The sequence below is a fragment of the Echinococcus granulosus genome (assembly GCF_000524195.1).
Source record: "Echinococcus granulosus chromosome Unknown EG_S00154, whole genome shotgun sequence".
Lineage (NCBI taxonomy): Eukaryota > Metazoa > Platyhelminthes > Cestoda > Cyclophyllidea > Taeniidae > Echinococcus > Echinococcus granulosus.
In genome coordinates, this window is record NW_020170534.1 from 29,924 (window position 1) to 40,661 (window position 10,738).

General features: G+C 41.2%; 1 protein-coding gene across 1 annotated transcript; it reads left to right on the forward strand. All coding sequences in view use genetic code 11, as the record gives it.

Annotated features, from left to right (window-relative positions):
* Positions 1-712: 712 nt before the first annotated feature.
* EGR_09571 (hypothetical protein) lies at positions 713-6,415 on the forward strand (the record flags this gene model as incomplete). The annotated part of the gene is made up of 5 exons (XM_024498820.1): positions 713-818; positions 3,061-3,234; positions 3,603-3,661; positions 5,514-5,592; positions 6,150-6,415. The coding sequence occupies 5 exons, from the start codon at positions 713-715 to the stop codon at positions 6,413-6,415; spliced, it is 684 nt and encodes a 227-aa protein (XP_024346760.1).
* Positions 6,416-10,738: the final 4,323 nt, after the last annotated feature.

Below are 10,738 nucleotides of genomic sequence, written 5' to 3' on the forward strand. Positions count from 1 at the left end.
CGGCAAAATCTTTGCCCACGAATTATAATTAGTCACAAATAAGTCTTATTCACAATTCCGTAAATCAAATAAAAAGTGTTTTGTAAATAGAAGAAAACGTCCATGCGTTTTTATGAAATGCAAATGCGTGTTCTGCCGCTAGAGTCTGTGCCTTCTCAGAGTGCCACGTTGCACGCAAATTTCAGGTTTTCAAGGGATGGAAACAGTAAAATACGCCCAATATTTCATCAATACCTCGGCGGCCGATTATGGCCTGCCCGACCAACAGTTGTATGTAGCGTAAAAGTTCAAACGTCTGTTTCCGCTTCTCTGCGGGATGCGGAACACTCGGCTATTTCGGTTGATTCCACGTTCCCAATTACATCCATGGTGCGAGCTAAATTTTTCCAAATGTGTTTCTTAAAAGTAGTTGTTCTATTTAAAATCAAGTTAAGCAAAGGTCTAAAAGTGGTGGCATTTCACTAGCGCACCTGATAAAGGCATGGGGTAACATGACACCGAATTGATCCAGTTTTGAAGCAGCAATAACAACCAGATAAAACTAACCCTTGTTTTCATGCAAATAGGTAACTTTGAAAAAGTGCGCCATTTTTAACTAATGCATTCAGGTATGCAAATCCACTAAAGGGAATAAAGTAGAAGGCAAATCGCGATATCACCTAACGTACAGTGCCTATAGGCTTTTAAAGTATCCTTGAAATTCATACGGTAAATGCTGAAGAGGTGTGCTTTTCTTCCCCCATTTAACTTTCTTTCATACCGTTTTTTCCTAATTTTGACAAATTTAGAACAGATTGACGAATTTATTGGAAAAATTAGTAAGGTGATTTGACTAAAAAGTCTTTGGAGTGAATTTAATGCCAATGAAGCGCACCACCAAAAGGTGTTTAAACAGACTTTGAATGATGGCCTAAACACCCGTGTAGGTGTTGCACCACTCGACATAAACACGGCGCTTTGATGGACAAAGATTTTACTAGACGAACGACGTGGAACCTTTAAATTAAAAATATGACTCATAACAACAGTTAACTAAAGTTACCAATGGATAGGACCGGTGTTCGGCAATATCCTTCGTGCATATTAGGAGAAAATAAAATAATAAAGCTTTCGAGAAAAGAATAAAAAGCTTGTAAGTCACTTTAAAAGCCGAAATTCCCTTTTGCAAGTCTAAAGGGATTACGAGTTGCTCAGTGTTGTGTCAAATAGGTAGTCGCGGACGGTGTATTCCCCATTGAGTTGGGTACAAAGCGCAGCGCCGCACTAGGAAGGCTCTCGGAATTCGTGGTAACCCTACAGCTGGGGTTCGGCGTGTAGGCACAGCTTTATGCTCTGCTACTTATACCTTCTTCTAAAAATAGCACAAGCGCGTGAATAATTGGTGTCCACTCAGCTATAACAACCTGAAAACGTCGGAATGGTTCCTCTTTTTCTATAAGACCACCCAACCCAGAGCGTGTCAAAATTTTGAGCGAAATGAGTAAATGCTAATCCTGAAACGAGATAATTTTTTTCAACAATTTGTAGTAATGACCTCGTAACTTACGCCAGTCGGCCTATCTTCTTGGGGGTCACGACCACTTCAAGGTATCCAAACATCCACAGTGAATTCTTCTAGTGAATATCTTTGACAGTGGGAACAAACTGAATATCTCTCTTTTTAACAAAACACAGGTAAATGGCGATTGCAATAACGGTTTGTAATCCCCTACAACACCAAAAGTGGAGTAAAAGCCAGATGTCGCATTAAAGAACATAAACAACGCCTGTTAACCATTTATCTCCAGGTGAGAAGACTCAAAACAGGCTGTAACATGCGATGTTTCTGCAGGCTTGAAACACTGAAGTGTCTGTAGAAAATTCCTTACCATTACAGTGTGGACTTTAGCGGCGGCTAATCAGCATTCACCAATGTCACACATGTGGCACCCCGATTTCCTTATTTTATCCCGGTATTACTAACACGTGATGCATCTCCTGTCAGTTTGTGACAAATCATGTAGAAAACAAATTAACATTTGAGCAGTAGTTGGGGCGGTTAGGGGAAATTACTGACCACCATCAAAACATCGGGATTGTGGTGATCGAGTTTACATTGAACCAAAACCCCTCTTTGAAGCCTCTGACAATGATCAAGAAAAACACAAGCACTTGCTGAAGGCAATAGTGTTTCATAATCTCTCTCAATAGACACAAAAAGGGAGCGGGGACAAAAAAAAACACAAGTGAGTAAAACACATGCGATGATGGCAAGCTCATATTTCTCCTCTACCCGTGCCTCATTCTTCTGAATACTCTTAGGGGCAAGGTTAGAGGGCATCGTGCGAAGCGACATTGACTTTGATTCTACTCAAAGACATAGGCAATGGGGATGAAGTATCTATGTACCAGTATCTTTACTCTCTTAGAACAATGGTGTGATTAAATCACTCCAATGCTGCGCTAAACACCACCGCTTCGTTGGCGTCTGACGTGATGGTAGAGCCGAGTCCAGAGGGATCATTACTGTTAGCTGTGACGGTGGCCTGGACAGCCTCGGTGGAAAAAGAGGGGATAACGGTGTGGGGTAGAAGGGAGGTGGGTCGATGCAACGATGCGCCTTCCCTCACACCTTCCACCTCGTCTGCCATCACCACCGACTCCGCCTCCATTTCGGTTTCGCCATTGGGTGCGGCGGCGAGAAGTGGGACAGCGGCGGCGGAGGTGGTAACGATAGCGGGATGGAAGAGACAGCCGGGTGTTCGGCGGGCGGTAAAGGAACGTGTCGGTGCGATCTCGTAGGTGGAGATGGAGTGCGAAAGAAAGCTGTCGTCATTCTGCGGATAGGCAAGTGGGACGCGAAACAAATTAAAGGTCTCACACAGGCTGTGGCAAGACGGAGGGAATTGAATTAAACTCAAAACAGCTTCCTAGACAAGGTTTTCCCCTAGTTTTGAATTTTCGACGATAATATTACGCAGCAAAAGCTAAAATAGGGGCAAAAACCCCAAAAGGTATATTTTATCCCTCGAACCTATCCCTTTATTTGAACCAGCACGTAATTAAAAAAAATTCCAAAAGACGCAAGGAAGATAATTAAACCTTGTAGGAAACGAGGATATTGTTGTAATTTTAATCAGACAGAAATCAAACAAAATTTATGCGTTCCCGAATTAGAAAGTTTGCAAAAACTAGCTTATCTTTTTCATGTGTTGAAATTGCCAAAAAACGAAATGTCTGCCGACCGAAAATTGAGTAATGAGGTGGCGTGAAAAGCACAGATGAAATATACAAGTCGAAGTAACTCAGGCAATATCCTCCTCATTCGTCTAAAGACAACTTTTCAATTCGATCAACATAGTCCCTCTGAAAACAAGTGTGGGAGAAACAAGGATATGAAAACCGAAAGATTTATGGTTTTGATAAACTGACGATCCGAAATAATCAGATAGATGATAAATCAAACCCGAAACGATTACGTAAACTCCTCGTCTATCAAAGTGATAAAATAATAGACTGCACAAGATAACAGGAGAGTTCTTAGCTTTCTAGCTAAACCTCAACCAAACACACCAATCAATGAAATAGTCCTAGTTACACTTTCTTCATTTTCTGAGAATTAGTTCCTCCTCAACTACTATTGTACCGTTTTAATCATCCTTTCAAAAAAATGAGGGAAGAAGTTAGAAAGCATTAAATACTAACCCCAACAAACAATCGCCTAACAAACTAAAATGGGGTAATTTGTCTAGCTTGACATCACCTTTACTGCAGTAATGTACTTTAAAGACCACACAAAAGCTAGAAAACGACTTCCTCAGTACTAGAAGATTTAGTTTGTTCCTCTCTATTTGAGCTTTTTGGGAAATTCGACGGGGATCTACTTTGATCCGCCTTTTGAGAAAACAAGATGTAATGAAGATGAAGAAAGCACGCAAAATGAATCTACGAGAATTGGTGTAACCGAGAGACCAGGTATGAACAATAATCTACTACTACAGTTCAACATCCTGAAAATGAGGCAGTTTAGTCAAGCAGAAATAACATTCAATGACAGTTTAGCTTCTCAGCCTAAATGTTTAGATAGTGTATTGTAGAAAAAAAGACAAAAAGAGTAGCAAATGGTAAAGCGAACAAAAGAACAACCTCTCATTTCTTCCATGAATTATCATAAGTTCCAACCCATTGAACGCCAGCCCGGCCTTTCAAGACGCAGAGCAACGAAACTAGAGGGCAATGAGGTCAGGAAGGTGATGGAAGTAGAGATATGACTGAAGCAACCTCTCGAGATGCCAAGTTTTTAAATGTGAATATCCAATTTTCGTACATTAAAGTGGTAAAAGGAGTGAATCGGATAAAGAAAATAAAATCAGTCAATCTGTGCGTTTTCGATAAAAATTTGCGATGAATTGTAGAAAACCATACTGTCGCCTCATTCTCAAAGGACTCACTTTACTCCTCTGCTTCATCAGCTTGCCAGTCTAACCGAGGCAATAACACCAACCGATAGGAGCAAGAAAAACGAGGAAGGCCAATGAGCGAGAATGCAGATTTATGATGTTAATAGGGTAAAAATTCGAAGGAAAAGAACAAAATACGTCTGCAAGACTAACTCCCCATTTGGCAGATACTTAACTGCCCAAAAAATGAAGTTCATTATTTAAACCGAAATTCTCTCCACCGGGTTTTTGTCAACTCTTCAGTTGAAATGCGGAAAAACCCCTCTGCACACCATACCATCCATTAATGCCGAACTGGAAACAGATTCACCCATCTTGGAGGACAAATTTTAACATACCGATTCGTTGTTCTTCAGTCCGGCCAGATTGTTGTGAATGTACATCAATAGCCGTAAGGGCAAAAGCAACAGTAATCAGGGGAAAATCGGGCTGCGGTCTTAATCAGATGAAAATACTTTTACATTTTTGAGAGATCAGATGGGGAAGGAAACTAAAAGCTGGATTTTCAGCATTTCTGCCAACTTATAAAAAGAGAAGGGGTATCAATCAGTTCAAATAAAACGGCAACACATTCGTAATTCTCATAGAACGTATTCTCCTCCTACATTAATCATTTCCTGATGTGAGCGACGCTGGTATAGGGGAGGATGAAGTCAGCTGAAAAACAAAAACGGTTGGCAGTTCGTGTTAGGCAAGAGAGGAGAAAAGGGTGTCGCTATATACATGCACGCAACCGAACAAGCTCAACAGGATTAATTTGGCCCTGTCAACCGTCAGGAAGGGCAGTGATACTGTCAACCACAAATTACGTCCAACTAGTTCTCACACTTCTCAGACATGAAGAAGTGGAACAGAAGAAACTAAAATAGGGAGGAGATAATTTGATAGAACCGACAAGCATGATCTTGAAGGAAGGATTTCAATGAAACACCAAGTTGACGCAAGAGCCGTAGCCTAAATATAGCCTTAATGCTCTCCATCACACACTCTACTGTAGAGGGATGCACTATCAGCATCATCTGGTCTGGTGTAGAAAAAAGGTCCACCAAGACTATTTTTCATTCAACCACACAGGCAAGAGTGTCTACAGCCTTTGAGGAAAAAGATTTGATATGCAGGAAAGGATATGAAGGCTTTCAATTAGGTATTTGGGGTACGACATTGATTGCTATTATCAATGTCGTAGATCCCTTGAACGAAAGACGGTACTTCGCCTCTCAAGTCAGAGCAAAGGGAATGAAGAGAGGAAGAAATTCAGTTGAGCGTGGAGCCACTAGCAATTAAGTAACGAAGATATGCTCAATCGAAACAAGCTAATCATCTTGCAAAAAAGTTTTCGGAACATTTTTTTGGATAAAAACTGGTACTAAGTGTAACGAAAACGAGCTTATGAGACTTGGCCGATCAAAGGGAGTAAGGGGCGCTCATTCCAAATTAATAAAAGTAGTTGAATCAAGCATTTGGAGCTAGAGGCTCCAAGAGAACAAGACAATTAAAGATCCAATGATGGACAGAAGATGCAGTTGGAAACTCTTATGAAATTTAGAAAATACCAATTCAATTCACCCAAAATCGTCTCAACCGATTGCATAACCCTTCACCATCTCGCAGCTCCTTCACCATCTGTTACACGAACCAGTTGGTATTAAGAAGTCAATTGTTGTCAATAACCTCAATGCACTCGCTTCCACTCAATTGGTGCGGTCCCAGAACTTGATCCTCGTGTGCGTGAATTGGGCAATCGAAATGGAGTTATCAAATTAGTCAAGAATGAAATGAATTTACGAGAGAAAATGCATTTAGCTGTATGCACCAGATGGAAAGAAGTACGAAAGAAGGCTCGCGCGAGTCAAGAAATCACATTCACTAAATCATCACTTAAAGCCTTCCTGATTAAAATCTCGAAGGCAACTCAAACAGCAGAGTCCAGAAGTTTTACCGTCCCAAAAGAAAACACCAATTGTTCTCATTTTTAGACCAATTGAACTGCAGCTCGAAAAGTGGAAAAAAATAGTCTATGCGACACGACCTGTTAAAAACAGTTGTCATGAGCTGATAAAACATATGGATCACAGACAAGACCAGGCTCAGAGAAAACCATAATGTCACACATATGTGACGCTGATAATGAAAGTGTCAAATGATTGTTAAATAATAGCTTATGTGTTACAAGCTGTTGATAAATTGATATTTTCAGTAGTAATAAGGCCGAATCTAAGCAGCAATGCTTCGCTTATGCCACAGAAAAGGGTAGGGAAAAAGCAAATAAAATGAACATGGAATTACCAGCAATTGAGCTGTTAAGAACTGCCGACGGTGACAGAGCAATCATTTTTAAAAGCAACTAGATCACGTGTTAAGAGGACCTTGCTGCCGGCCTTGACCAAAACACTTATGATGCTTAGTCTACCGAATACACTAATCTCAAGTAGTAAGAGCTGGAGAACCTGGGTCTCCTGGATCATCCAGATTGTATGCTGGAGATAACCAAAATTCCAGAAACGTTTCCACGTTGAAGCTTTGACATTTGCATTTCAGGAGGGCTCGAAATTTCCTCCTTCATGCTAAACTCCCACGTGTTGGAGTATTTGTATCTTCCCATATCTCCTACTTTCTTCCTGTTTGGCCAATATGTAGCAAAAATGTACTTTACAAAGATTAATACTTTCGCTGGTCTGAGGACCACTTAAAAAAGGGTAAATACTTGAGATTCATAGCCAGCTATCGTACTTTAAGCAGCAATAATATGGGCTTTTGCTCTGGAATCTGCTACTTTGATTCTGATTAGGTTCGCAACTGGTCAATAGTGCACTTATGAATACGTAGTTTATGTCACCGTGTAAAGAGCTCTGAAGCTCAACAGCCGTCCTCAGTGCTTGGAAGTGAAAGACCACGATAGTGATAAAATTTTGTTAAGGAAGTGATCAGGCAGCGCGGTGCTCATTGGTTTGACACGGTTTAGATTGAAGACAAATAGAATTGTGGAAGGTATCGACTACCCACTTCTCCAATGAGAGTTCTAGGTCAGAAAACACGGTTGCAGCAAAAGGTAGAAAGTCCAGCCGCTCACGACACAAAGGCCAACTCGAAAGAAGAGCAAATGAGAAGTTACTGTTGGAAGTAGCGTCATTGCTTGCACACCAGTCATGGGGCATTATACCTTCTTTTGTTCAAACCCAACACGCAACGAAATCAGCCCTGAAGAAGTTTAGACGTTCCAGGTTGAGTACAAGCTCCTCCCTGCAAAGTCTTGAAACGGGATATTTTAAACCAGAATTGATGATAATCAAGACCATAGTGCTCAAAAACCAACAGAAACAAAAAAACTTGGGACGAAGGGCTATATCTCTTAGTTTGGTACCGCTTTATATTCACTTCAGAAGTCTAGAATTAACGGTTCGATGGTTAGATCATGAAGCCTAGATGACTTACACGAATCCTGATGCACGACTCGGACTCATTTCCAAACAGTCAAATCCTGTGTGACTGAAAGTTCTTCCTTAAATCGCCAACACTTAAACGAAAAAACAAATTCAAAAACTAGAATATTTTACATTATTCTTAGAGCTAACTAAACTACCACTCATATCAAAAATATTTAAGCCGAGAGGAAAGTAGTGGGCGTTGAGGTGGACGAAAAAAAGGCCAACGAAGTGCCCACAGCAGGAGTTATTTTTAGGAGGGAAAAGAAAGTGCATCAGCCAAGTACCGCTAGAAGAGTCAAGTGCATTCATACACAAACCGACCAAAAAGACAGGCTATACTTTTACTGCTTGCTTTGATCAAACAAACACGAGGAGACTTAGGCGCAGCAATAAAATCTCTCCCTCTTTCACTCTCTCCGTTGAACGCTTATACGGAACGGTCCAGTATGCGTAGCTAAAAATAGTCGACTTACTAGCTAAGAATTGAAGGAAGGAATCAGGGAGAAATAACCAAATTTTTGGAACTAGGCAGAGGTCTTGTTGGGAAGGAAAATCAATATTAAGCACTCGACATTTGTTGCTACCTGATCCGAACACCAAAGTGATTTGTCAATTATTGGAATGGCTTCCTTTCAAACTACCTCTTGAATATTTGACTACTGTCAGCAGTCAGACGCGGATCTACAAGCCACCATTAGATTCCCACAATATATTCCAAACTTTCCCTAAGAAAAAGGCGAAGGCAAAATGACAGGGTTTATTAAGGCACAAGACCGTCACTAGGGTAATGGCCAATCCATCAACAAGACGAGGCAACCACCCAATGAGCGCGTGCGTTCGCCCAATCTGACCGATTACGTGAAGGGCTGAAAAAACGCCATGAAGCACTGAAGCCCGACTTGGTCTGGCCTGTCCTTCAACGGCTTGTCCGCTACCCCCGCATTGTTAAGAGACAAGCCAAGATGGGTTAGACGTTGCTGAGAGTGTTACTAATTAGCTGAGAACCTCCTCTATAGAATTGCTGTGGGAATGAAAACTAGGCACTGGAAACGGTTCCCTTTTCCCGTGACCATTCCAAAATGTAATTATCGAATTCAAGTGTACTCCCTGTGTCAAAATAACGAAGGTAAACCCAAGAAGTGTAAAGTAGAGCTCTAGAAAGATGAAAGAAAGGGTAAGGCAAATTTGCATGTTCGGAATCCATGTTTTGTGCGAGAAGAGAAAGAAATAGCCTAGTTATTTTGGGCTACTTTAACGCGTTAATACAGTAAATCACATTATAAATTAAAAGGGAACACTTAAAGGCGGCTCTACGCATATAAAGGAAGGTTCTAATAGTCAAGAAAGGGCTTAATCAAAAGAGATCTACTGGCTATTCGGGGTCAATCGAATTGAACTTTTGTAAGGCCAAGTACAATTCCACCAAGTTAGTCGGTCCCTTTTTCAGTTCTAAGGTCAGACAATTTGTTCCATTTCACTGGATGTTTTCGTACTCCTGTCAGAAAAATCACCCTACACTCAGTTCCACATGACCTTGACTACGGTGGCCATGATCAGTGTTCTCCTATGCCACTATATTAATAAAGTTAATTACCTGATTTTATTGACCACAAAGATAACCTACGGGATATACTAATGCCAGGGCATAAAGCCATCACCACGATGACATTCTAATTTATGGAGAATATCAATGGATTGTGAGTGAACGCAGTAACTGTTTGCCTGTGTAAAGTTGACTGGCAACTCTAATGGCGTTTACATAAAAAGGAGAAAAGGGGAGCCGGTAAGGGGAAGTGATGTCATTGAAACGGGGAGTAGACAGGCAAAAAAGCTACATGTTTCGAATACTTGACCAGTATGAATGGACAGCTATCCTTGATTATTCACAAGTAAACAGTAACTAGTGGACGAAATCTGAAGATCTGATGCCACCAACCAAATCGAAAAAGGCTATAGACAATCCAGACACGGGAGCCATGTTAGAACAGCAGGGGAAAGGAGAGGGGGGCGAGAGAAGGTGAAGAAGACGACTCCTTCATGATTTACTTAGCTGTAGGGGAATGATCCTATTTGGGAAATATTCCTGAAGGAAGTTCCCCAAGCTGTTAGGTAAATCTACACGAAGGAATTCACGAAACCGTGATCTCCTCCTTGTCGAGGCGCAAATCCCGTGTGATGACGGAGGCAAAAAACAGCAGTACTAAGTATAACGCTCAAAACAAAACGAGAACTGTGTTACATATTGATACCTATTTTACCCCGGGTGTAAACGCCTTCAGGGCTGTTTCAACCGTCGAGGTAACAACCTCGTTCCATATCCAAATGAAAGGTAAAATTCATAGAAGTACTATGAATATATTTTGAGAGCACAGAGTACGTCGGCGTGAGGCAGAACCTAGGTAACCTTTAAAGAAGAAGATTTGGCATTTCTATTCAGAGAGGGAAATAGCAACGAAAATAGTCTTAGAAAAGCCTTCACTACTTCTAATGTGATTCAACAGAGTATGCCCTGTGTTCAGCGCATGTACCTTCCAAAGCCTTGTGAGCGGTCTGATGATGTACTCTCACTTCTCGAAGGCATCAATCTAGACGAATTTTCAGAATAACGCATGAGGGTCGTATTATCGAGATCCGGTAATCTCATCGTCTTATTCATAGACCAATGACAACTTCATGCCATCCGTAGCTCGATTAGTACACATAACAAATAGGGTAGTTCGGTAGGTTTTGCAAAGCCTGACAATCAGTACAGATCTTTTCAGGACAGGACACAGAACATACTGAACCAGATCCCCACACTTGTGTTTGGCAGATTAGGACCCACTAACTTGGTGTAATCATGCCTTGTGGCATCCGTATCACCTCTAACAAGTG